General features: G+C 40.4%; 1 protein-coding gene across 1 annotated transcript in view; it reads left to right on the plus strand.

Annotated features, from left to right (window-relative positions):
• Positions 1-27,924, plus strand: part of PPP2R5B (protein phosphatase 2 regulatory subunit B'beta) — a 1,711,411-nt gene that overhangs the window by 1,286,988 nt on the left and 396,499 nt on the right. Inside the window, exon 6 of the mRNA XM_044075777.1 lies at positions 20,039-20,098. Coding sequence (XP_043931712.1) covers positions 20,039-20,098 — 60 coding nt within the window. The remainder of the gene's footprint in view (positions 1-20,038; positions 20,099-27,924) is intronic.

Below are 27,924 nucleotides of genomic sequence, written 5' to 3' on the forward strand. Positions count from 1 at the left end.
AAGTTGTTTGAGTGCAAAAAAAAAAAAAAATCAAAAACAATGTTTAACATCAGGGTCTAGGCATACAACATCAGGGGGGTATATTTCCATAAGAACAAGATATCTGATTAGGGCGAGAGACAAAAAAATATAAGAAATGGAAGAGAGGTCAAACTACAGCTTTGAAAACTGAAATAAACAAGTTGGACAAACAGATTAAGCATAGTGTGAGGCAAGGTCAAGAAAATTTTGAAGAAAATCTATATAAAGATATTTAACATAATAGGAAGCCTTTTTATAGATACATAAGATATGGAAGGAGTAAAGACCCACAAATTTATAAACTGTGTAGATTCTAAATTCTATTCTCAGACACAACAGATTATAGATATATGAACAAAATCTTATGCAAAACATTTTGGCTCCACAAAATGGGTGATAAGTTGTCCTAGTAACATCTAAGTAACCTCAGATACTGGAATCAAATTAGATTATATTGAAAAAGAACTGCACAAACTGCATCCAAACAAAGCACAGGGAGGAGGCAGAATTAGTAACAATGACCTGAGAACACTTCAGCATGAACTTATGGCACCATTATATATATTATTCACTAGGTCATATAAATATAGGGAGATTCCTCAAGATTGGAGAAATGCAATTATCAAACCTGTTTTTAAGGGAAAGGGGAGTAGGACAAACCCAGAGTCATATAGACCCTCAAGTCTACTTTCATGTTGTGGAAAAGTAATGGATAAGGTAATATTGGATAAGTTATTGTCAGAACTGGATAGGCTGGGACTTGAAACCATACATCAGCAAGCATATTTTGAAAATAGATCTATTACCACCTGTAACATAATGTTCTATAACAATATAATAACAGCTATGAATGAAAAATTGTGCTGTGATGTAATTTATATAGATTTAACTTCAGCATTTGACAGGGTCATACACAAAACACTGATCAATAAATTAGTACAACTAGGTATTGATGTACTCTTGATAAGATGGATAGCTACATGGCTTACAAATAGGACATGGCAAGTATCATACATCAACTGGACAGGTGAAATTCTTGGTTACAGTCAGGGTGTCCCACAGGGCTCTGTACTAGGCTCTTAACTTGTTTAGATTGTATCTTTCAAACCTAACTTTTTCATCTAAAGTGTTCTACAGTCTATATGCAGATGACCTGAAATTGGGTAAACTGGTTACATGTGTTACAGATAAGGCATGTCTGCAAAATAACTTGACTATATTAACCATTCGGGCACAGGAGAATAATTTGCTGATAAATACATCAAAATCTAAGCCTATGAGATTTGGTAGGCATAAATTGAAAGGTGAATATGTAATACAGCACACAGTGATTGAAACTGTAGACTCGTTTAAGGACCTGGGTATATGGGTAGATTCAGCTATGAGTTTTTCTAATCAAATCAACCAATTGCATAATGATAATTATAGAACTATAGGTTGTATAAATGATTTATAAAATCTAGGAAATCAAAAATGAAGTCATTGTTAGTTACATTAGACCCAAACTTAAGTATGGAATAACAATATAGAAACCCTATAAAAAAACAAGCATGAGCAAATTGGAAAGAGTACAGTGGAAATATACCAAGATCATCCATGGATGTGGAAATTTAAGTTATTATAAAAGACTAAAATATCTAAACTTGTAAAGTGCCTCTTATAGATATCCAAGAAGAGAGCTTATTCAGGTATGTAGGGCATTTAGAGACAACTACCTCTGGGAATGCGTGGGGTTATCAAAAACTACTAGAGAATCATCAGACAACCTATGTGGAAGATTCTGTAGGAATGAGAAGTGTACTATTTGGGTCACGCCAACATCCAGTAGGCCCTAGACAACTGCCTAGGTTGTCTAGTGCTGGATACAGCTCTATATATACCACTTTCTCATGTCTCATCCTTACACTGTGGTGGAACTCATACTTCCTGTCCAGCTTAGAGGAATACTGCTTCAAGACAATTTCAAAGTTAAGCAAACTAAAAGAAAATCATAAAATTATATTCACTTCTATGGGAGTACTTGCAGTTCAGATTATTTTAGCGAACTCATGGGTTGGGGGTTGTTGTTGTGTATGTGTGTTGACATGTGCATCCATGTCTGTAGGGCTATGAATGAAGCTGTTTGTGTATGCCTAGGTGGTCACATGACGAGGGTTAGGCAGGGAATAACAAGTCTAAACATGTGAGTGTGTGTGTGTGTGTGTGTGTGTGTGTGTGTGTGTGTGTGTGTGTGTGTGTGTGTGTGTGTGTGTGTGTGTGTGTGTTGGAGAATGTGTATGTGTTTCTGTTATTGTGACAAGTGTGGGTGGTCTTGTTTATGGATGAATGGATATGGGGATGTGGGAGGATGTCTAGGAATTTGTGTGTGTGTGTGTGTGTGTGTGTGTGTGTGTGTGTGTGTGTGTGTGTGTGTGTGTGTGTGTGTGTGTGTGTGTGTGTGTGTGTGTGTGTGTGTGTGTGTGTGTGTGTGTGTGTGTGTGTGTGTGTGTGTGTGTGTGTGTGTGCGTGTCGATGGAAGCTTTCACTAACACAATGCAGGGGGCTCCTAGGGAGAACATTGGCATGGTCAGATCTGACAGTGCAGTCTTTCAATCAGAGACATATGAGCTGATAATGAGGTCTTTCTCACTGCGGTTATACCTGTCTCTGAATCACAATTTTTTCCATTATGCCAACTGATCAACTGATGTTGGACAATTAGAATGTGCACTGAGACTTTTTCATGAATCCTAAGGCGTAACTCGTGTTAGTATGCAAAATGCTTTCCCCATTCATTTGTCTTGTCTTTTTCTCCTGATAGTATTATAACTTCCGATATATATAATTTCTTCTTAGTGTCATGCATGCCACACTGTTAACCCACTGTTTCCTCTGTGCATCACTTATCTCTTTTAGTGAATCAAAGTTTTTGGGAGTGCATACTATAGTATTAAAGTCACTTCTGTCTGTCAGTCTTTGATTACCTTTCAGCCCTTGTATATTTGTGACATCAACTCTACCTTCTATCTGCATTATGGTGACATTTGACTCAGGCAGTGGTAATTTATCAGTCAGCAGCATATCAAAAGAGCAGCCAGTAAAGTTTGCAAAAATTCTTCTTTTTCCCTCCATTGCCCTTAGATCTCCACATTTATTTCAGTTACCCCTTCCAAATCACAGTCTGTGCTACAGATTCCCTTTCTTCTACTTGCAAATTACATGTTGCCACTTGCAGTCTGATAGAATGTCACCACTCATGGAATATGGAGAAATCCAGAGATGGCCCCTACACACTTCATATCTAACAACAGACCTAATCAGCATACTGAATACCTGCAACATATCAGTAAATTGTCTCAATGTTTGCTTCAGTAAACATGAAAGGTAAAGCTCATTGTTGTAATGTCAGTACAACAGTGCAATAATTAGATTAAGATGTCATTTGTAAGCTTTACTGATTAGGACTGTTGGTATATTTTCATACGAACACATCAAAATGTTATAGCACCGTCAGGTCCAGTTTTTGCAAAAAAAAAAATCAGATTTTTTTACTTCAATTTTTGGTTTGTTCCTCATAAAATTTGTGGATTTTGGGCAAATCATTGAGGACTGAAGTCACTAAATTTTATCAACTTCCTAAGTTTGCAGAAGCAATATTTAAAATCTGTCACTATTTTTGGGTGTTGCCCCCCCCCCCCCCCATTATTTCTGGCTTTGTCCAGATTTCTTGTGTTAAGAGGTCAAGAGGTATGCCCCTAGGTAAAAAAAAGCACAATGTTCCACATCAGTGAAGAAAGACACAGATAAAACACATATATTACTTTATTAAATTGTTGTTCTATATTGAAAGTTAGTAGACATGGAGGGCAGGTGACTGTTGAGAAGTTTACAACAGCTTTCCGTGAGCAATGCATGGGTAAGTGACTTGCTCACAGTCATACATTAAACAAAAGGAGGCTGAGCGAATCAAAACCTAGAGAACATGAAGCAGGTGTTTAACAGCACCTAGCCTTAACACTCTGCACTAACAGACGGATGTACGGAACTTTGCTCTCTGCCAGATCAGTCCTGAAAATCAGCAGTATTTTCCTATTGTGGTACTAAAATATATTAAAAGAAACAAAGCAGTTGGAATATCAGCTTCTGCATACCAAAAGACATTAGGATCAGATTGTATTGATGATAATGAAATTATTTTCTCTCTGAACAGACAGTAACTACCCAAATGAGAATTGTTTACAGCTCTTTGAGGATGGCATTTTCGTTCTAAATCTGTTTGAGCTTTAAATAATAGAGCAGCTGCTGGTTGTATGTGTAATGTTACTCCAACAGTTTGCTATTTTTATTCCAGATGATATTTTCTCATAAGCAAATGGTTCTGAGTTGACTGAATTGTGATAACAGCATGCATCTTTTTCTTACATGTCATTATCTGCTATAGATTTACCTCCATAGACTATAAATTCATGCATTAAAATAGCTAAGCGGCTACAATATTAAAACTAAAGAAAACATAGAACAGCACATCCAACTTGACAGCAGACAGTGGCTTCCTAACATACCCATTTGCTTTCTCTTAGTATCATTACGGATACTTTGTGATTTATAATGCCTTTTAGTTCTACACATTTTCTTTTCCACTATACTTTCTTTTTGTCACTTATGCTGATTTTTTATCCATTATGTTTTCATTTCCAAATGCCAGTAGAGAAGAGGTTCCAAACATAAACATACTTTTGAAAACTCATTATGATAAAATGTTTATCATAGCAATATTGTCCTTATTTCTTTCAACTGAAGTAAGAGCAGCTCTACACAGTCACAACTTTACTTGATTATTATTTTTTCATGAATCTTAATTGTAAACTGTTCACATGTGACAAATTCACCATCAATGTCATTAGGAAGTTAAATTGCCTGCAACATATGCACCAACTCAGGTCACTGATGATGAATTTGAAGTGCAGAGGTCCAACCAAGCGCACGACTCCAGTAAGAGCCACTAAACAGTACCGTCAACATGTAATATGTCTGCCAATCTAACCTGCACCTCTGTTTCCAGCTGTAAACCAGTTTAGAGTGACTTTGTGCATTTTTAACACATTTAGCATTGGATCACTATTCTGTTTACTTGTTATATGCCACAGTATTTCAAGTCATTAAATAATAATAGTAGATACTTTTGAAGACTTTTGTTATCTGGATATACTTAAAGATTGCTTTGTAAAGAAGAGCTGCATTTATGGGAGGAGGGAAAGAAGGTTTAAATAAAAGTTTACTGCATTAACAGAATATTCTTTTAAACAAGAAAAAAGGGCACTGTGAAAGTAAAGGGGAAAAAATTGGTTAACTGGGAGTGATGTAATTACAGATGATGTATATTGGGAAATATTGTCGGTGGAGATGGTGTTGATGTATGAAAATACAATATGAAGATGGTTAATTAAATGCTAACATCTGTAGTGCACATGACATACAATTACTGGATTGCATACAGTGTTATCTAAGGATAACAGAAAAATAACTGGTATACAAACATGGACTCCCAAGTATAAACATGGTGCATGAGCATTGTTTGTTATACGGTATTTGAAAGGATAATGCAGGAAGGGCTGTGAGGAGTACTTGCCCTGAATGTAAGAGAAAATATAAAATGCCTAGAGCAGCTCAGAAAGGAGAATGCGATGGTAAGAAACTATCTAGTTTTAGTAACACCAGGTTAAAAGTCTGACAACCTTACAAGCTCTTACATAAAATGCTGTTTCAAGATTTTATTTGACTGCAGTCAGCCAAACATTAAATCTCTACCCAAGGGAATATTTAAAATCTAATTTTTAACATCATCTGGGAGGTTGTGAGAATATAGCCATGCAAACCACCTTAAAATGGTACCAGAGGCCATAGCTCTTGAGTATCAACAGAGTCATACACACACCGTAAAAAATGAATAGTGAGTGACCCATGTGATAGAAGAAACTAAGTTATTTAAAGCAGATTTTTCCTCACAAGAAGAAACTGCAGATAAAACACCCCTCATACGTTCACAATCTTTCAGAACAAACTTTAACATATGAGCCTGACAATCCAAAATTCTGAAAATGAAAGTTGCAGAAGTATACACTTTTTTCCTCATACCTGTCAATAATGTTTCTATCCTTATCATTATGAGTAGGATTGAAACTAATTGCTTAAGGCTAGAGCTGTCGGGTCAGGTTTGAAAATAGTGCGTAAAAATTTAAATGATTGAGAAACTTTATACATTCTATCTAACATTTTAAGGCAGCTGGCTGACTACCAGGAAAATTGCAGGCAGTAATATACACATCCTCTAAAGCAGACAAAACAGGAAGAATCCGTATAGGCCCTGGAAAATCCTTCCATAAAAACACATGGTCTCAGAGACAGAGAAACTCCTACAGGGAGAATCAGGAACTGAGCTCTCCTCTGAGTCTGAATCAGAAATCTGAGGGGAAAACACTGCATCCATCCCTGCATTTTCTTATTCAGATTTAGAACATCTTCAGGAAAAGAGGAATCCCTCTTTCTTTTAACAGAAACTACTTTACAAGAAGGCTCACTAGCCTGTATTAAACCCTGCAAACTACTCCTAACCAAAGACAATTGAGGAGAAGTACATACATGTTTGGTTTTCTGTTTCATTTTGACTGTAAAAATGGGGCCAACCTTGTTACTAGTGGCAGGAGCAGCTTCCCCAAAGATGAGCGCAGCATTCTGAAACAACAGGAAAACCTTTCCTCTTCCCTCTCCTAGGAGCAACAAGAGAGTCTCTTCGTTGCCCACTGAGAGGTCCCCGACAGCTGCAGTACATGTGGCTAACCCCCAGTACATAGTGGCTGTAGGTGGTACAGCAGAGGGATCTGGGATAAAGGATGAGTGGTCTGAGGTACAACTAATGACCACAGCAGTGTCACCCACCTGTGGCTGAGACAAATGCTAGCATGCTGTAGTGGCAAAGGCTACTGGCTAATTTTTTTTTCTTTTTGTGGCTGGAAGAAGGACCGACCATAGGACTGGTAGTTTGTTCCATGGTCAAGCCAAAAATGGTGCCTCTTTTCCAGGGAAGACAAGCAGCAACTGCCAGTAAACACCACCAGTCCACAGAAGTGACTTTTATGACAGAAAAACACAGGAAAAAGCACTCTAAAATAGTATGCCAGTCACACAGCAGTAAAATAAACACAATTTCTCCATGGAAAAATGTTTTCAGTTATTTTACACCTCTTCTAAATGTCCAAAAAAAAAAAACAAGCGGTCAATTTAAAAGTATGTTACAGTCTTAAGACAGGCTGTTAAAACAACAGTTTTTGCTTTAAAATAACTTTCCTGAAGAGGACACTAATCAAACATCAACAAAATTAAGAAAATGGAAGTTTTTTTTCCCCAAAGAAAACTTAAAAGCTGCAAAAGAGTGTACTGATGTTCTTCGTGTTTCACTGTTGTAGTCATCACCTGTGGGTTATCTAGCTGTGGTAGCCCTCGGTCGGCCCGAATAACAGACTCAATGTTTTTTGCGCTGGCTGCCATCGCCTGTAATCTGATGTCAGGTCATCAGTGCTGTAAAGCAAGGCAGCCAACGTCATTACATCAGTCTTTCTTGCCATGGAGCTCGTAGCAGAAACAGTTCACATGAGTGCTGGTCGGTCGCTACCAGAAGTTGAATTTCAGCAGAAAATGTCTAAAGCTAAGTACCCCGTTGGAGACCCTTTTCTTTGCTCTAACCGATGTCTGAAAAAGTTAACAATTGTCTCTTCTGTGGAAACAGATCCCACACCGAGACTTTCATTCTTACTGCATCACTTGTTTAGGCCCAGACCACAACGTCCCTCGTTGCCAGTTCTGTGCCCTCTGTAATGCGAGAACCATTCGCCATAGAGCTCTTTTTGTAGACAATTATTTTCGTGTTCCATCTGCAAATTCCAATATGGTGTCCATCAGCCAACAATCTGTGGATATTCTGAAAAAATTTAGAGCTAAAGATAGAGACAGGCCATACAAGGCTAAGCCTTCCGACGATGCTACCGCTAAGCAAGTCATCAGTTCTCCGGAATTCAGTGAGGCCCTTTCGCAGCCCTTGATGCCTGCCTCATTATCTACGCAGGCCTCTTCAGAGACCCTTTCAGAGTCCGGTATGCTGCAGAAATCAACTTCGTCTTCTGAGCCTTTGGTTGTCTCTGCCTCGTTTGGGTCCGGAGCCGCGATGCAGGCACCGGCTTCCGAGGAGGCCTTTCGCACTACCGAATCTAGACAAAAACCGATGTCTTTGCATCCGACTACCGCTTCTCAGAGACCGACTGATTCTGTCAGGCCTAGAAGCCAGGCCACTCCTAGGAAATCTGCTTCTACCCACCATCTTGCTACTGCTCCCCCACACCAAGCTCAAATACTTAAAATGGCGGAGGATCTCATCTCCCTTATCTGTGGTACTTAGGCCCCTACTCCTAAAAGGAAAAGGCATCCTTCTCCAGAAATTGTGACAGACCAAGAGTCTGAGGAATCTGATTATTCTGCTTTTGAAGAGAAACAACATCCCTTAACTGTTTATGAGGATTCAGATGCAGAGGAATCCATCCCTTCTGCCTCCCCTCCCAAGGACCTTTCATTTGGGGAAACCCTTCATTCCCTCAGGGAACATTTCCAGTGGGAATCACAAGACTTCCCAAAGTCTAAGAAAAGACTTATAGAGTTTCTAGACCAACCCCAGCACAGACCCCTGGACATTCCACCTATTTTGGAGGTGGTGGATGATGTTTTCCATGAATCCAGCTTAGCCCCTGATGCCCTGCCTCCTGCTCCACGTAAACCTGACAGGTACTACAGAGTACCAGATTCTCACAAATACCTGTATAGGAATCCTGCTGCAGACCCTGAGGTCATTACACAGGGACCCAAAGGAGCTAAGAATAGTTCTGCCAAGAATCCTCTTCCTTCTGACAAAGATTCCAGAGCTCTGGACAGATGGGGGAAGAAAGTATACACCTCTACAACCTTAGCTATCAAAGCACTCAGTTGTCAGTTCCATATGTTAAAATATCAACAACACACAATTAAAACAGAAGATTGCTTCCTCTCTTGACTGTGCCAACACAAAGGAGCTGGCACAATTACTACACTCTGCTTGTCAAGTGACCAAGCACTCATTACAATGTGGATATGATGCCCTAGAAGCCTCTAGCAGGGCATCAGTGACAGGATCTGTTATTAGGAGACATTCATGGCTGAAGGAACAACCTCTCCCTGATCATGTTAAGTCTAAACTTATTGATGCACTCCTAGACAAGGGGTGCCTGTTTGGGGAAAAAGCAGAAGTGCTTAAAAAGATGGAAGACAAAGCAAAATCTATGCAAACAGTAAAAGATTTCTTTCAAGTTCAACCTCCCAGATTCAGAAGAAACTTTTCCTCTAAGCACTGGGCCTTCCCTGAACCCAGCAGACAGGGCCAAGATAAGCCCTGCAGTGACAGGCCAACCAGCCCCCTATCCCAGGGTCAGCAAAGAAGCAAACAGTAGACCCCTTCCATCTCTAAGGCAGGGCTTTCTAAGCTAAGCTTTTATGGCAAGCAGTAACAATGACTTTCCCCCCCTCCCTTCATCATCAAAAACTAGGACGAAGGCTCACCCTCTTCAAAGACAATTAGGTTTCTATAACCAAGGACCAATGGGTCTTAAAAATCATTTCTCAGGGATACAGATTCTCTTTCAGCGAACTCCCAATTCCAAGAGGGTACCCAGACCTCCCCCCAAACCAGTGGGCAGAGGCATTGAAACAGGTCCAAACTCTAATATCCCAGGGGACAGTAGAACCTGTCCCTCCAAATCAAACAGGAAAAGGTTTTTACTCCAGACTATTCTTGTTCCCAGAAAAGAGGGCACTTGGCGCTCTATCCTGGATCTATACAAACTGAACACCTCCTTGGTGGTCCCCAAATTCAAAATGCTTACTTTGTAGCAGCTCCTGCCTATGCTAACAATAAATGCCTGGCTCGTAACACTAGACCTAAAAGATGCCTACCTCCACATCCCCATCAGGGAATTGTGCAGAAAATTCATGCACTTCAGAGCAGGCTCTCAACACTTTCAGTTCTCTGCACTGCCCTTTGGCTGATCTACTGCTCCCAGAGTATTCACCAAATGCTTGGCCCTGGCTATAGCATTCTGCAGACAGAGAAATATACAGATGTGCCCTTACCTGGATGAATGCCTCATTCAGGCAGAGGGCAAAGAAGAGTTGTTCCAGGACCTTCTCTTTGTCAAATCTCTCCTTACTTCCCTAAGGTTCACCATCAATGAGAAAAAAAATCAAAACAAATCCCAACCAGGAAAATTATCTTCCTGGGAGATGTGCTAGACACAGCATCCCAAATGCCATTCCTATCCCCAGAAAAACAGAGCTTCCTGCCTCTCTACTTCACCCAGCTGGCTTCCAGAAGCCACCTAACTGCGAGGAGGTTAATGCATAACCTGGGATACATGGCATCTTCCATCACCAGGCTCCACATGAGAAAACTTCAGTGGTACTTAAAGAACCTTTGGTGTCACCACTCACAGTCCCTAGAGCCAACACTCCATCTGATCTCATGTATAAGGGCTGGCTTTCTCTGGTGGGCAGAGGCCTGTGCCATGAAAAAAGGTCCTCCCTTCATCCTCCGCCCTTCCAGCCAGACCATAACCACCAACGCTTCAGACATTGCTTGGGGTGCTCACCTAGCAGGCAGGTGTACTCAAGGCCTTTGGAATGACCAGCAACTTCAGTTGCACATCAATCAGAAAGAAATGATGGCAGTACAAAAGGCTCTGACTTCCTTCCAACCTCATCTCAGGCCAGGGGTCCTCCTTATAAAGACAGACAACACCACAGTGATGTGGTACATCAACAAGCAGGGGGCACCCAATCTTACTCCCTGTGCAGGTTAGCCATGAGTCTCTGGCTTACAGCCACCTCCATGGGGCTACACCTAATTGCTCAATATGTACCAGGGGTCAACAACACCCTGGCAGACCACCTAAGCAGAAACTTACTGGACCCCCATGAATGGCAGCTCCACAAAGAAATCTTTCTGCAAATCACTCAGGAGTGGGGGACCCCAGAAGTGGATCTCTTTGCCTCACATCTCAGCCACCAGTTGCAGACGTTTTGCACCAGGGAGTTTCACCTAGCATGGAAGATGGATGCCTTGACCTTCACATGGAACTCCCTGTTTGTGTACGTGTTCCCTCTTCTGCCCCTTATTCCCAAGGTTCTAATCAAAATAAGAGAGGAGAGACCAAGAGCCATCCTCATTGCTCCAGACTGTCCCAGACAGCATTGGTACCCCCTGTTACTCAGCCTGATCTTACAGCCCCCAAAGCTGCTTTCCCTGATGTCAGACCTCTTGACCCAGGAGAGGGGGAAGGTACTGCACCCAGACCTACAGACTCTCAATCTTTCGGCATGGCTTGTACACTAAAAACTAACAAGGAGTCCCTGTTAAGCAAACAGGTCATGGACATCATCACAGAAGGCAGAAGGCCCAGCACAAGAAAATCCTATGCAGGAAAATGGAAAAGAATCTGCTCCTGGAAACAATCAAAGGGGGGCAGTACCTGCCAACCTCTTATCCCTCTCATCCTGGATTATTTTATTATTTATTTTTATTTTACATTTGATGACCAGGAACGTCCAACTGGACACAGGTCCAGTTTCAGCAGAGGCTCGGGGAGAAAAGCTCCACTTAAAACAGTGCTACAAATACATTTTATAAAATACATAACCGTACTCTTAAGGCATACAAATAAACATATGAGAACATATTTGACATTTCTTCAAATACATATAAATCAATACCGTCAGAATAAAACATTGTTAGGTAAAAATAAGTATTCAGAGGTTAGAGACTTATAGGTGATCTTTGGCAGAATCCTTGCAACATTACAGTGTAGTGGATTAGCCTGGGGAGTCACATGTGCACAGCTAATTGTTAGAAGAGTGGGTTTTGAGTAGTTTCTTAAATAGTGAAACAGAGCTTGTAGAAGTTATGTGGTTTGGGAGTGAGTTCCAGATTACCTTGCAGAGTTGCTTAATAATGGCCTCTCTTTCTCCTCTATTAAAATTCATGCCTCAGCCATTTCAGACCATTATTTATTTATTTATTTATTTATTTATTTACATTTGTTGACCGGGAGTGTCCAACTGGACGTTGGTCCATATTCAGCGGAGGCCCGGGGAGAAAAGCTTCACAGTTACAATATACAGACCGTAGTTACATTGGATTTACATAGCAATTAACAATTTGATCAACATAGCAATTAACAATTACAAACATAGTTACAGATGAAGAACATAGTACATCAGTAGACAACAAGAATCTTTATCATCTGCAAAAGTACGTAACAGACATTAACAAATGTTACAGTAAGAAGTTCCTGCTGTATAATAAGTAGTTAGGTTTATGAGCATCTGAGTTTGCTATAATCAAGGTAGTTAGTGGGGTGGAAAGAAAGGTAGTGGGTGAATGGGGTGGGTGATATTAGAGGGGGAGTTGCAAGGGCATAGCCAGCATGTTTTTAGGTGCACTTTTAGTAAGGTTTTGAAGTGGGTGCATGATGGTATGGAGGTAATTGTGGGTGGGAGGGAGTTCCATAATTTGGCTATGGCATAAGAGAATAGTGCTTCACCAGCAGAGTTATTGGCTTTAGTGATCTGCAAGTGATTTTTGTTGCTGGATCTTAGTGGTCTGGTGGTGTGATAGGGAAGGAGTAAATTCTGGAGCGAGTTCAAGCCAGCCCAGTTCAGCAAGTGAGAGACAGTGGTGACTACGGTAGGATGCCCCTGTGGCGAATTTGGAGATTTTGTTGTAGCAGGTCTCTAGCTTGTTTAGATCGCATTGCCTTAGGTTGGTCTGTATTGGAGAGGCATAAAGTAGGGTGGAGATAAGGTGGGAATTTGCTACTGAAATCTTTGCTGCTTTGGTGAGAAGTTGCTTATTTCTGTATAATGCTCCTAGTTTTTTGTGGACTTTTTTATGGTCATGGATATGTGAATGTCAAATTTGAGTTTCTTGTCTATTTCCACTCCTAGCAATTTGGTGTGTTCTGTTGGGTGTATAGTGGTGTTGTCTTTTGCTGTGATATTAAAGTGAGAGTTGTTTTGAGTATGTTTGGTGGGTTGGAAGATGAGTAGTTTAGTTTTGTTTGGGTTGAGAATTAATTGGGCATAGGATAACCAAGTTTCAACAGAGGAAAAGGATTCCTGTGTGACTTTTTGCAGTTTGGGTAGGGACTGGGCTGAGCAGATGATGGTTGAGTCATCTGCATATTGTATGAGTGTGCCATGTTTGGTGGCAGAGGGTAGATTATTGGTGAAAATAGAGAAGAGTAGGGGTCTAAATATGGATCCTTGGGGACCCCCTATAGAGACAGGTAGTTGGGGAGATATGTCATTCTGCCATACAATGGATTGTTGGCAGTCAGATAGGTAACTTTGAAGCCAGTCGGTGACTGATTGAGAGAAGGATAGGTTATTGAGGACAGAGATGAGTTGTTTGTGTGGGACCATGTCAAATGCTTTAGATAGGTCTAGGAAAGTAGCAGCGGAGAGATAGTCATTGTTGTTATGCTGAAGGATAGTGTTAGTAAAGGAGAGTAAGGCAGTGGTGGTGCTATGGTTTGGTCGGAAACCATGCTGAGTATTGGAAAGGAGGTTGTTAGTAAGGAGGTAGTCTGAGACCTGAGACTGAATGCATCTCTCTAGTATTTTGGAGAGTGGAGAGAGAATAGCTATGGGGCGGTAATTAGTTAGTTCTGTGGAGGGGCCACCTTTGTGGAGGGGAATTATATGTAATACTTTCCATAGTGTGGGAACGTAACTTTCTGACAGAGATCGGTTAATCAAGATGAATACTGGGTAGGCTAGAGCATCAGCTGCGATTTGTAGGTATTCACTTGGGAGGTTGTCTGCTGCTAATTTGGTGGGCTTAAGTTAGTTAAGAGTTTTTTTTTTTATGTTGGAGGTAGGAACAGGAGAAAAAGAGAAGACAGTGGGGAGATTACCAGTTGAAGGTGTGGGTTGGAGGGGAGAGTGGTTGTGTTGTCTAGCTAGTGATAGTATGGTTTGTGTAAAATTTGTGTTGAATGAGGTAGCAATATTTTCGGAGGAGTGAGGTATGTTAGGAGGAGGGGTACTGACTTTACCTGGGTGGAGGATGGAGTTTATGGAGGACCAGAATTGTTTGGGGTTGTGTTGGGAGGAGTCTAGGGCAGACTGGTAGTATTGGAATGTGTCCTGTTTTATTAGCTTTTTGACTCTATTGCGTAGTTCTAGGAATTTCTGTCTAGTTGAGAGGGTTTTGGTTTTGCACTAGTGCTCCCAGGCTTTATCCCTGTTTTTCATTTCTGACATAGCGGTTTTCTGTAGCCATGGGGAGGGCTCTACTTTGGTTCTGGAAAGTCTTATGGGGGCATGGTAATTAAGGATGCTCAGGAAGGTAGTATTAAAAAATTCAACTGCATCATCAAGACTGAGGTACTTTAGAGGATGCCAGTTACATTCTTTGAGGGATGAGATGAATGTGAGTGGGTTAACATTTAGTTTTTTACGTATTTGACGGTAGATGACAGGTTTAGTGTGGTATAGGTGATTTTTGAGTAGGAATGTTGGGTGGGGTGATCACTGAGGCTATCTGATAAGCACCCTGCTATAAATGACTGGGGGCTCTTACTGACTAGTATCCAATCCAGGGTAGTGTGCTTGTTGGAGTTTTTATTTATCCTGGTTGGTGACTGGTCTAGTTGGGTGAAGCCATGAAGGTTTAGATGATGGGTTGGTTGGTTGTCAGAACAGGATTGCCAGTCAATATTGAAATCACCTAAAATTATAGTTTCTTGGAGGAGATGGAGGGTAGACCAGCTGAGGAGGTTTTCTAGTGGAGGGATGTTTTGGCCAGGTGGGAAGTAGTATCCAATTATGTTGATGGCTTTAATTTGGTTTATTTTGAGGTTGAGATTATGATTCAGACCCATCCCTCTTCTCTCATCCTTTGATTAAGCAATTCCTCAGAGCAGCTTCTAATATCAGGCCTCCCAGAAGCCCTCCCATGCCACCCTGGGACCTGAATTATGTGTTAGAAAAACTAACCTTACCTCCTTTTGAACCTGCCGCTTCTACAGAATTGAAATACCTCTCATGGAAGACTGCCTTCCTACTAGCTATCACATCAGCCAGAAGGGTCTCGGAACTTCAAGCTCTCATGGCTGTTGAGCCCTTCATCATTTTCCATGCAGACAGAGTCTCCCTGAGGACTATCCCCTCCTTTATGCCCAAGGTGGTATCTGATGTGACCCTTAACCAGGCCATACACCTTCCCACCTTCTTTCCCAACTCTCAAAACAAGGGGGAAAGAATCCTACACTCACTAGACATACACAGGCAACTCAGATACTATCTGGACCATACTAAGCCATTCAGAAAAACAGACCAACTACTTGTAAGCTTTGCCCCAGGGGCAGAGGGGAACCCATCTCCAAGCAAACCATTTCCAAATGGATTTCACACTTTATCCATTTCTGCTACAGACTACATGGGAAACCCATCTCTAAGTCTATCCATACCCACTCCACTAGGGCAACCTCCACTTCCTCTGCCTTCCTCAGAGTACCACCCATGAGGGACATCTTGGAAGCGGCTTCCTGGACCATACCTTTACAAAACATTACCACCTACTCCTCTTTTCTAAGTCTAGGGCAGGACTTGCCTCTGCAATTCTGCAGGGCCTCCTAACCCGTACCTAGGACTCAACCTATCCTTCCACCCCTTTCCTCAGCTTTGCGAATCCTCCCACAGGTGATGACTGCAACAGTGAAACACGAAGAACATAGTACAGTTGTGTATTCTTACCATAAATGTAGATGTTAGAGTGTATTCACTGTTGCAGTCTTAGTTTCACTCCCTCTGTCCCCCACTTAACATCTTCCCCTAGGGGGACATAAGCTTCCCTAGGTGGATTTTAGCCACCAGGACCACGTCTCTCTTTTCCCTTCTGCTACTGATGGGTTAGGGCAAGAAAAAACAAGGTAATGATGTCGGCTGCCTTGCTTTATAGCACTGACAACCTGACAACAGACTACAGGCGACAGCAGCCGGCACACAAAATCATTGACTCTGGTATTCAGGCACGCCAAGAGCTACCACAGCAGGGATAACCCGCAGGTGATGATTGCAACAGTTAATACACTTGAACATCTACATTTATGATAAGTGTACACAAGTGTATGTTCTGTGACAGTAAACCTCTGAAGGGCTTAGCACCCAAACTTGTCTTTTATTCGGTGCAGCTCAAGCTGCCTGACAGTTTGCACATGTGGAGTGTGCCCAGAAGCTTTGGAAGTCGGCAGTCTGTTATATCCTTGGCAGCATATAACCCATATAGCTAAGGCTACCGCAGCCATGATCGATACAACAAATATAATAATTTAACATCATGATGGCTAATAAATAATGTAAAGATACATGATGTGGTATATTCCCACTGAGCTACATACTTAATTGAATTCTCTGGAAGCTATACCACATGACATGTGAGCTGCTGTTGCCAGCATATAGCACTGAAGCTGCAATCCAATGTGTAGTATTCTCATTTTTAAATTAAAATACACATGCATATCTGTGAGCTAAAATGCATTATTATATTTATCAGTCTGATGAAGTCAAATGATTACAATGTTATAGTCTAATTTTAATCAAACTCAATGTCACTCAATGTCATTTCAGGAGTTTACAATTATTAAGGTATGAATTATACATTTCCCCTTTAAACCAATTGACTGTCATCTACTTGAATGCAATTAAGCTTTCTGCCTTCCTCATATTCACCAACAAAGCATTCCAAAGCCTGCTAACCCTGTGAAATAAAGGAAATGACGTAACATAGTCCTTAATGAGCTATTACCACCATATGAGAGTTGTTCCGAGTTCTTAGTAAATTCCATGCCCAGTGAGCATACTGCATAGCCAATGTAGCAACTAACTTCTCATAATTATAACATTTAAACAATACTATTAAATTCCCTCTTAACAACCAAATACAGTGAATGCCAATTCAAAAACTCCAGTCTTTCTCTATAGCAAAGGAACTTCACTGCCATAATCTTATCCTGTATAAAATCTTTCTGCATTCTCTAGTTTGTCATGAGTTTGATTGTATATTCAAAATAGGACACAGTACTTGAAAAGTGGCCTTAAAGTATATCTATTAATTGGTATGAAAACCCTAGCAACTCTACTAGTGATGCATCTTAAAATATTTCTCATAATTCCAGACTTTTTTGAAAACACCCTTCAATTGTTCTTCAAAGCTTTAAATCATCAACAAAAATACCTAAATCAGTAATACATTTGTTTTTGTTAAAATATGATTATCCATTTCTTATGGATATTTATGATTATTCCTTCAGGAAATGAAGAACCTTACGTATTTTTCCATTGAAATTCATACCATTAACTACAATCCATTCATTCAATTTATCTGGATACTCTTGTACTAAATGATGGTTTTTGATAATAGTTACAATACCCCGTACTTTGGTGTCATCATCAAATTTGCTAAGCCATGTGTTTTGGGTTGCTGGAAGTATAGAGATAAACATCCCAAACAATACAGGGCCCAAACAGGGCCTTAAAGTACCTCAGTCTTGACTACCTCTTCTTCTGAGAGACACCCTTTTAACTATTCCTTACAGCTTCTACAGTTCAACCAATCAGCCACCCTATTTGTTGTAAAAGAGTTAATTCTCAAGGACTGTATAGTTCTTATAATTGAAATATGTGGCACTTTGTCAAATGCTTTTGCAAAATTTAAATAGATGACATCAGCTGCTAAACTGCAACAGCTGATAAAAGTACTTACTCTGTACGCTCTGTATATCTGTCAATGAACTTTCCATTTATTCCCCATGTAACAATTTCTCTTTTATATATATATATATATATATATATATATATATATATATATATATGTTTAAGTTTGTAACCTCAGCCATAGTTGAGTATTAAGTCATTTGGTTTTCGACAATCTGTAAGACAATGGTTGTGACGATATACTTAGTGAGCTCCGTAGCTCATTGTCATGAAATTTTCTGCACGTTTCAGATAGTTCTCACCACTTATCTGTTGGATTGTGGATACTGTGGACTGGTCATTATATGTCTGAATCCACATTTTTGTAAACATTTTCACAATTCCAGACTTTTATTTGTGGACAGTTGTCAGATATGAAAGATTCAGGTTTTGCTTTGTTGATGAATAATGACTAATCGCATTTTGCACTTGTGGTGTTTATCAGTTTTCATTTTTCATGGCTGTTAGTTCAATTTGGCTGTACGAAAGATTTCAAACTCTGTATGTCTAGGCTGTACAATTTCTAAACTATGAAACATATGTGAAACCTCAGATAATAATGAAGGGAAAAGTATACTTCTGGGTTTGTTTGCGTTATAATATATTGCATTGCTAATTTATAAAAACTGAATGCACTACTATGATTGTAAGAAGACTTTTTACTGATAACGTTATTTATACCTTTCTAACAGCATTTGATGTTTTCACTATATTTAAATTTTTTGGCTTATACTTTTAATTCAGTTTATCAGAAAACGTTCTTGAATGTAAAGATATGGGTATGCTGCTAAAGGTGTGATATTCCTCAGGCCAGAGCAATTAATTAGTTGGAATGCTGATTTGCCATCCATACATCAGACATCTATATATGCATTATAATTCTTGTAGAAAATTAGCATTTATATTGTTTTTCAAGTTTATGGCGACTAAAACAGAGACTGAAACAAAAGCACAAGAGACTGATATTGTCACAGTGTCTGTAGCTGGCAGAGACTGCATAAGTATAGTTGGTTTCCTAGATTTGGAAACAAAAAATAAAGGGGGAAAAAAAGGTGAAATCACTGTTGTATTGAAAGTTGTAAAACTAAAAAAAAAAATAACTCATCTGCAAGGCATGGCATACTCTTGAAGCTAGGATAGAAAATGCATATATCTGTTGTTTATGATTGGTCACTGTGGCTCTGAATTTACTGTAATTAAATTAAGGCTAAAGTGTGTCTTTCCTATCCATGTCCATTCCACCTGTCTATTAAATTAAGTATATAAAATAATTGTGATATTATTTGTGTTTTCACTTTTAGGTACAGTAACTAGAATGTTTTGTCTTAGATGGCTGTAATAATGAGTGTATTTAAAATGTGTTGTCAGTATTATTTATTTAACATTTTTTTACTGGGAAAGTTCAACTTGGAACGAGACAATTTTCAGAGGCGGCAAAGGGATAAACACTCCACATGCATGGCTTTGTAATGTGAGAGAAAAGCAGAGCACCCAGAGGAAACCCACACAAATGAAGAAGGGCACGCAGACTCTGAACATAAGGCACACCAGCCAAGAATCAAACTGGAGGACCTCTTGCTGTGAGGTGACAGTGCATCTGCTGCACCACTGCACTGCCCAGTACCTAGCAGTTTTAAAATAAATGCATTTTTACTGTGGGTTAGATTAATGAACTCTACATCTAATGTATTAGATCATGCCTTTATCACTTTTATCATTTTTAGATAAATTAATTTGTCTGTGAGTTAAAGTAATGAACTCTAAATCCATTTCTTATAATCCCCTTTTACATATTTTGTGCAACCGAGTGAGCCACAGAATCATGTCATTGTTTCTCTTCAGGGCTGAAAATGAGACTTGGCTCAAATTTTATTACTAAGTTAACAGGAAAACCAAATTAATTGAATATTTTACTAAGGCACTCACCCCCTTCCATTTCACATTGTGGCATTAAAAAAATCTTATTTCTAAACATGAGCAAACAGTTACTGTATATTTCACTGAGTACCTGCCCACATTATACTAGTGTGGTTACTGAAGTAAAACCATAACAGTGGTAGGGGATGCAATTAGTGATTCTATTGCCTGTCCCTGTATAAGCTTTGCAAACCATTACATGTTTTGATTTACTGTATTTTTTCTTTTTGTTTAGGTTTATATATGAAACAGAACACTTCAACGGAGTTGCAGAGCTGCTAGAAATTCTTGGAAGGTAAGTGTGTTTCTGTATATTTCTAAAATGAATCATTTAAATGGTAATCAAATAACTCAATAATGTATTAATTTAGAAATATTGATGCTATTGTTCAATGAAGTAATGAATGTCTAATACATTTTTGTCACATTAATGCTTTAAACACATTTTCAATCCATTTCATGTGTTCAAAAGCTTTCACCTTCAAACCAAGCACTTGAACAACTAATATTTTAAAGCACAGTCTCGTTGATATAGTAGGATGGATGAACACTATTTTGTGGTCCATATCATCAGCTGATGTTTTGACTTTATATGTGGTATTTGGGCAATGTGTAACTCATTATATATACATCCACAACCCCCTTTTTCCTATTTTGAACATGGGGCATATAGATAGATAAACAGATAAACGTGTATACATCTCTCTCTCTCTCTCTCTCTATATATATATATATATATATATATATATATATATATATATATATATATATACACACACACACACACACACACACACACACACACACACAAACAATATACAGACATATATATATAAACACCAAAAATAGCTGAATTTGCTTATAATCAACATCTGCTTAGTTGACAATTTGGTCAACTAAGCAGAGGTGACAGGTGTGTGATATCGCACAGTTCTCGGGGTCAGGAAGCTTGTAGTTCTACTACAACGTCCCAGGTGCTCAAACACCATTTTCTCAAAGCCAAGGACTCCTAATTATGTTCCAGTTTGGTAGATTCCTTGAAGAACCCTTAATGTAATCTTGTTTTGTGGTGGAGTGCACAACATGCATATACACTGTGGTATTTTTATTATGTGATTTTTTGTAGGGCTGCATGTAGTTCTGGTGTAGTGGGAACTTCAGGCACATTTTTAAATTTATTGGCATATTTTGCTAGGGGTTGCTTTCTACACTTGCTGTCATCCAGGTAATGGTAGCCAAGCTTGAGTACTTCTCATAGTGCCATAACCTTCCCAACAGAAGTGCAGTTTTGACAGCTACATTATCCCTCAATAATGCATGCCACATTACAACTTAAAATGATCCTAGTGTTATTGCCAGCCTGCTTAACAAACTAGAATCATGCAAAGCCTAGTTATTTGAGCAGAGCTCTCATATATGGCCTTTCTGATGCATGGCTCTAACCTGGCATCCCACTTTCTCCAGAGATTAATATTCCTTATAGATACGTTGCGAGGATTTGCTATGAATCATCATGTCTTATTTAATCATCAACTGACAATTCAGCTCCTAAGCATCTGAAACTTTGGGAGGTCAATCTCAAAACAGCAACACTCCCAAGGCATACCGCTCAACTGTATAGATTTTCACAGACTGTCCAGATTTTGTACTCATATCCATTTTTCATACACTTGTGGTTTTCTGTCAAATTAGTGGTAAGTCATTACAGCTTGCAGTTAGAAAATAATGACAGATATTTGAGTTTTAGACTTCATATCCTTCAGAAAATTCATGCTAATGCAAAACCTATTATTCTAGCAACCTTCTAAGTTTGTAAGAGCAATATTTAAAAATTGTCCCTATTTTTGGACCTTTGTCCAACTTTTATTTATAGCTTTGTCCAGATTTCTTACTCTAGGAGGTTTGAGAGGTATGTCCCAAGGTCACAATTTTGTTTGTAGGGGGCAAGCCAGCCCCCTGCACACTGATGCCCCCCAAAACACTCCTATCCACCCACAAACATATGTCTTTCTATATATATATACATATATATATATATATATATATATATATATATATGTATATATATATATATATATATATATATATATATAACACACACACACATATATGTATATATATATATATATATATATATATATATATATATATATATATATATATTTATTTATATATATATATATATATATATATATATATACACACATATATATGTGTGTGTGTTTGTGTGCGTGAGTGTGTGTGTTTGGTGGGGGTTTGGGGTGCATATGTATTAACTCTGAGACTGCACAAACTTGGAAAAAATGGAGTAAGTGATACAGACACAACAGTCTCCTCCTTATACTTTTCCAAGTGTAACTGTCAGTACAAGATGCTGTTGACCTCCAATCGACCTTCTGAGCATCAGTCAGCTGGCTGCTGGCATACAGTGGGTTCCCATTTTAGGGGCAATATGCCATTTTAGAGAGCAGATGGTTAGGTCTTGCTACTTCTTAGGCACAGCATCATTACTTCTGTTAATGAAGATGGGTCCAGTCTTGCCTTGTCTGTAGAAATGCTGACTGGGTCTACTACTGAGATAGCACCCATGAGCGCCTGCATTGCACCTCATTCCTCATCACTGAGTGTCTAAACTGCACCTCCTTCCTTACCACTGAGTGCCTGCACTACACCTCCTTCCTCACCACTGAGTGCCTGCACTGCGCCTCCTTCCTCACCACAGAGAGCCTGGAATCCACCTTCTTCTTCACCCCTGAGTGCCTGCACTGCATCTCCTTCCTCACCGCTGAGTGCCTGCACTGCACCTCCTTCCTCACCACTGAGTGCTTGCACTGCACCTCCTTCTTCACCACTGCGTGCCTGCACTGCACCTCCTACCTCACTACTGAGTGCCTGCATTGCACCTCCTTCCTCACCACTGAGAGGCTGCACTGCACCTCCTTCCTCGCCAATGAGTACCTGCACTGCTCCTCCTTCAACATCACTGAGTGCCTGCACTGCACCTGCTTCCTCACCACTGAGTCCCTGCACTGCACCTACTTCCTCACCACTGAATGCCTTCATTGCACCTCCTTCTTCACCACTGAGTGCCTGACTGCACCTCCTTCCTCTGCACCTCCTTCCTCACCAGTGATTGCCTGCACTCTATCTCCTTCCTCACCACTGAGTGCCTGCACTGCACCACCTTCTGTATCACTAAATGCATGCACTCCATCTCCTTCCTCACAGCTGAGTGCCAGCACTGCATCTCCCTCCTCTGCACTTCCTTCCTCACCACCGAGTGCCTGCACTTTATCTCCTTCTGCACCACTGAATGCCTGCACTGCACCACCTTCCACGCCACTAAATGCCTGCACTGCATCTCCTTCCTCACCAGTGAGTGCCTGCACTGCACCTCCTTCCTCACCAGTGAGTGGCTGCACTGCTTCTCCTTCCTTACCAGTGAGTGGGTGCACAGCATCTCCTTCCTCACCAGTGAGTGGCTGCATTGCATCTCCTTCCTCACCGCTGAGTACCTGCACTGCACCTCCTTCCTCACCACTGAGTGCCTGCACTGCACCTCCTTCCTCACTACTGAGTACCTTCACTGCACCTCCTTTCTCACCACTAAAGATCTCTACCAGTCTGTGTGAAGTCTACTAAACAGAGAACAAGGGAAGCTTTCTTTTGGTTGAGGAATTAAATTACCCTTAATTGAATGAACAGAGGCATCAAATAAGGAAACTGTTGGATAAGATAGTCATGCAAAGCTGGTCTCTTGACTCACATGACCCAGCCACTCATCTGGAAAATATTCCTTGTTAGGTTGAGTAATTGTACTAAAAAAGTTAAATAAGATCGATCAATCCATACGCTGCCAGTTCTTCTCAGTGGTCATTGCCAGGGAATTCTGTCATGGCATGAAAAGGGACACATACCCTTTGGATCCTTGATCCCACATAAGAATTTTCTATGGCCTTGGAATAGGCCATTATGCTATACCTTCATACTGCAGATTGATAATGAACAACCTGAGGGGCCAAAGATGTGGTATTTTCTGAAGACACTCCTGGAGAAGTTACTGCATACTTAAGTGAAACATTCAATCTTTACCGTGTATACATGAAAAGGATGACTGATGCAGATATCTAGGAAAGTTTCTAAAGTTGGAGATGATTCACAGTAAGATTCTAGACCAAAAAAAAAAAAACAGTAGTGTCCCTCATCAGTTAGGTGTACATAATATTATGGAATAAGTACAAGAAAGAAAGCAAGGCAAGTAAGGCTTCATTAGGACAGAATATAATGATTTAAGGAATACTCCAAAGGCTTGTGAAGAGATGTTTTCAGGCAACAAAGGAAAAAATATTCCATTGTCTTCTGTCATTGCTTTGGCAAGAAGGTCTCAGCCAGAATTAAAGTGTCATTGCTAAAGTTTCCTGAAACAGTCTTCTCAGTCATTTTAAGTGTCTAACTTACCCCACCGATATACTTCAAAATCTAGGGCCTATACCGGAATGTGTCCAACCACCTCCTCCACTTTTGAATGGTCTCTGACAAACAGGTGGTACAGCTTCTTTGAAACCTCCTTAGAAGTGGAAGAACCAGAGATTTATTTCATCCAGACTCTTCAAGGATGCTGCTGTGAAACCATTCAGCAACAATTTTTTTTTTTTTTGTTAACCAGGTAAACAGAACAGTATTAGAAAAGAACATTTCAAAAGTAATGAGTCTATAGCAGTAGCAGTTTTGAATGCAAACACAGTGAATGCCGGTAATACACTGAAGACCAATCAGGATCTGTAATCATACGCCATAACATTTTGCACCCGGGACAGTTCCCCATTTTGCCCCATTCTAGCTACATCTCTGTTAAAAAGTATTACCAATTTCCTTGGGGTCAGAGAAGGAGGTACCACTAGATATAAGTCCAGTATAAAATTGTTGGTCACTTGCAAGCTAATATAGATGAAGAAGACAGTCTTTTGAATTAGTTGCAACCCTGACTTTGTAGTCAGCCTGCATTTTTCAAGAGTAAGTTTAATTTATTTACTTTACCTGTCAGAAATCACTTTTAAAATGCAGAAGTGTACCATCTGTAGATGAACAGGTCTTTTTAATTTGTTAGTTTGAGAGTTGTACAACATGAATTTAGATTTACGTTTGCCATTATGCTCACATCAGACTGGTATAGATGTATCAGTACATCTTTCCGAGAGGGCATAATATTTAGGGCAGTAGGCAGCAGTATCAGGTACAAGGGTTGCTAGCGAGGTGCACCATTTAGAATCAGCAGAGAGACTGGTAAATAGTAAGTAGTCGGTTTTGTCGTGATCACTTGACTGTGAAAGAGTTATTATGGGCCATAAAACAGCTTTTTAAAGAAACAGTCACACTGAGATGATCAGATGTGAATACGGAATGGAGATCAAGTGAGGAGAGCAAGTGGGAGAATTGCTTATGTGGATGTAAAACTTGATTAACATGATGGGTAGGGGACAAATTGTCAAGAATACTGGCATTTACAAAGTCCAAAAATCTCTAGGGATATTTGTTTTTAACAATGATATGGTTGGCATTTTATGTATGGATAGCAAAAGAAACCCACTGGAAGGGTATGTTGTTTGGTGTGTTAACGTTTATGACTGGTTAAGGTATTCTGAATGCTCAAAATGGTTCATAGTGTTTTACAATTGGTTATAATGTGGTGATCGATTTTATTGTGTGAGTATAACTTTTGCCATTTCCAGATTAGTGTCATGCAGAATCTGGCAAGAGACAATGGGACTATGAGCAAATATGCTGTTGGTGGATCTGAATATTCAGCATGATAGGCGTTGTACCCTGGAATACCACTGCCATTATTTCAATGGAACCAGATTTCTGTAACTACACAAATGATTGTCTTCAAAGTTAAGGAAGTCCACAAGTTCAGAGATTTAAAGGTTTAAACTTCTGGTGTTCAGCCAGATGCTACCAACAGCTGGGCAGCTTCAGACAATACTGGAACTTGTAGTGGATCAGATGCTACCAACAGCTGGGCAGCTTCAGACAATACTGGAACATGTATTGGATCAGATGCTACCAACAGCTGTGCAGCTTCAGACAATACTGGAACTTGTAGTGGATCAGACGCTACTAACAGCTGTGCAGCTTCAGACAATACTGGAACTTGTAGTGGATCAGACGCTACTAACAGCTGTGCAGCTTCAGACAATACTGGAACTTGTAGTGGATCAGACGCTACCAACAGCTGTGCAGCTTCAGACAATACTGGAACTTGTAGTGGATCAGACGCTACCAACAGCTGTGCAGCTTCAGACAATACTGGAACTTGTAGTGGATCAGACGCTACCAACAGCTGTGCAGCTTCAGACAATACTGGAAGTTGTAGTGGATCAGACGCTACCAACAGCTGTGCAGCTTCAGACAATACTGGAACTTGTAGTGGATCAGGCGCTACCAACAGCTGTGCAGCTTCAGACAATACTGGAACTTGTAGTGGATCAGACGCTACCAACAGCTGTGCAGCTTCAGACAATACTGGAACTTGTAGTGGATCAGATGCTACCAACAGCTGTGCAGCTTCAGACAATACTGGAACTTGTAGTGGATCAGATGCTACCAACAGCTGTGCAGCTTCAGACAATACTGGAACTTGTAGTGGATCAGATGCTACCAACAGCTGTGCAGCTTCAGACAATACTGGAACTTGTAGTGGATCAGATGCTACCAACAGCTGTGCAGCTTCAGACAATACTGGAACTTGTAGTGGATCAGATGCTACCAACAGCTGTGCAGCTTCAGACAATACTGGAACTTGTAGTGGATCAGATGCTACCAACAGCTGTGCAGCTTCAGACAATACTGGAACTTGTAGTGGATCAGATGCTACCAACAGCTGTGCAGCTTCAGACAATACTGGAACTTGTAGTGGATCAGATGCTACCAACAGCTGTGCAGCTTCAGACAATACTGGAACTTGTAGTGGATCAGATGCTACCAACAGCTGTGCAGCTTCAGACAATACTGGAACTTGTAGTGGATCAGATGCTACCAACAGCTGTGCAGCTTCAGACAATACTGGAACTTGTAGTGGATCAGATGCTACCAACAGCTGTGCAGCTTCAGACAATACTGGAACTTGTAGTGGATCAGATGCTACCAACAGCTGTGCAGCTTCAGACAATACTGGAACTTGTAGTGGATCAGATGCTACCAACAGCTGTGCAGCTTCAGACAATACTGGAACTTGTAGTGGATCAGATGCTACCAACAGCTGTGCAGCTTCAGACAATACTGGAACTTGTAGTGGATCAGATGCTACCAACAGCTGTGCAGCTTCAGACAATACTGGAACTTGTAGTGGATCAGATGCTACCAACAGCTGTGCAGCTTCAGACAATACTGGAACTTGTAGTGGATCAGATGCTACCAACAGCTGTGCAGCTTCAGACAATACTGGAACTTGTAGTGGATCAGATGCTACCAACAGCTGTGCAGCTTCAGACAATACTGGAACTTGTAGTGGATCAGATGCTACCAACAGCTGTGCAGCTTCAGACAATACTGGAACTTGTAGTGGATCAGACGCTACCAACAGCTGTGCAGCTTCAGACAATACTGGAACTTGTAGTGGATCAGATGCTACCAACAGCTGTGCAGCTTCAGACAATACTGGAACTTGTAGTGGATCAGACGCTACCAACAGCTGTGCAGCTTCAGACAATACTGGAACTTGTAGTGGATCAGATGCTACCAACAGCTGTGCAGCTTCAGACAATACTGGAACTTGTAGTGGATCAGATGCTACCAACAGCTGTGCAGCTTCAGACAATACTGGAACTTGTAGTGGATCAGATGCTACCAACAGCTGTGCAGCTTCAGACAATACTGGAACTTGTAGTGGATCAGATGCTACCAACAGCTGTGCAGCTTCAGACAATACTGGAACTTGTAGTGGATCAGATGCTACCAACAGCTGTGCAGCTTCAGACAATACTGGAACTTGTAGTGGATCAGATGCTACCAACAGCTGTGCAGCTTCAGACAATACTGGAACTTGTAGTGGATCAGATGCTACCAACAGCTGTGCAGCTTCAGACAATACTGGAACTTGTAGTGGATCAGATGCTACCAACA

Source organism: Protopterus annectens, chromosome 6.part1 (genome assembly GCF_019279795.1).
Source record: "Protopterus annectens isolate FY-2018-M chromosome 6.part1, PAN1.0, whole genome shotgun sequence".
Taxonomy (NCBI): Eukaryota; Metazoa; Chordata; order Ceratodontiformes; family Protopteridae; genus Protopterus; species Protopterus annectens.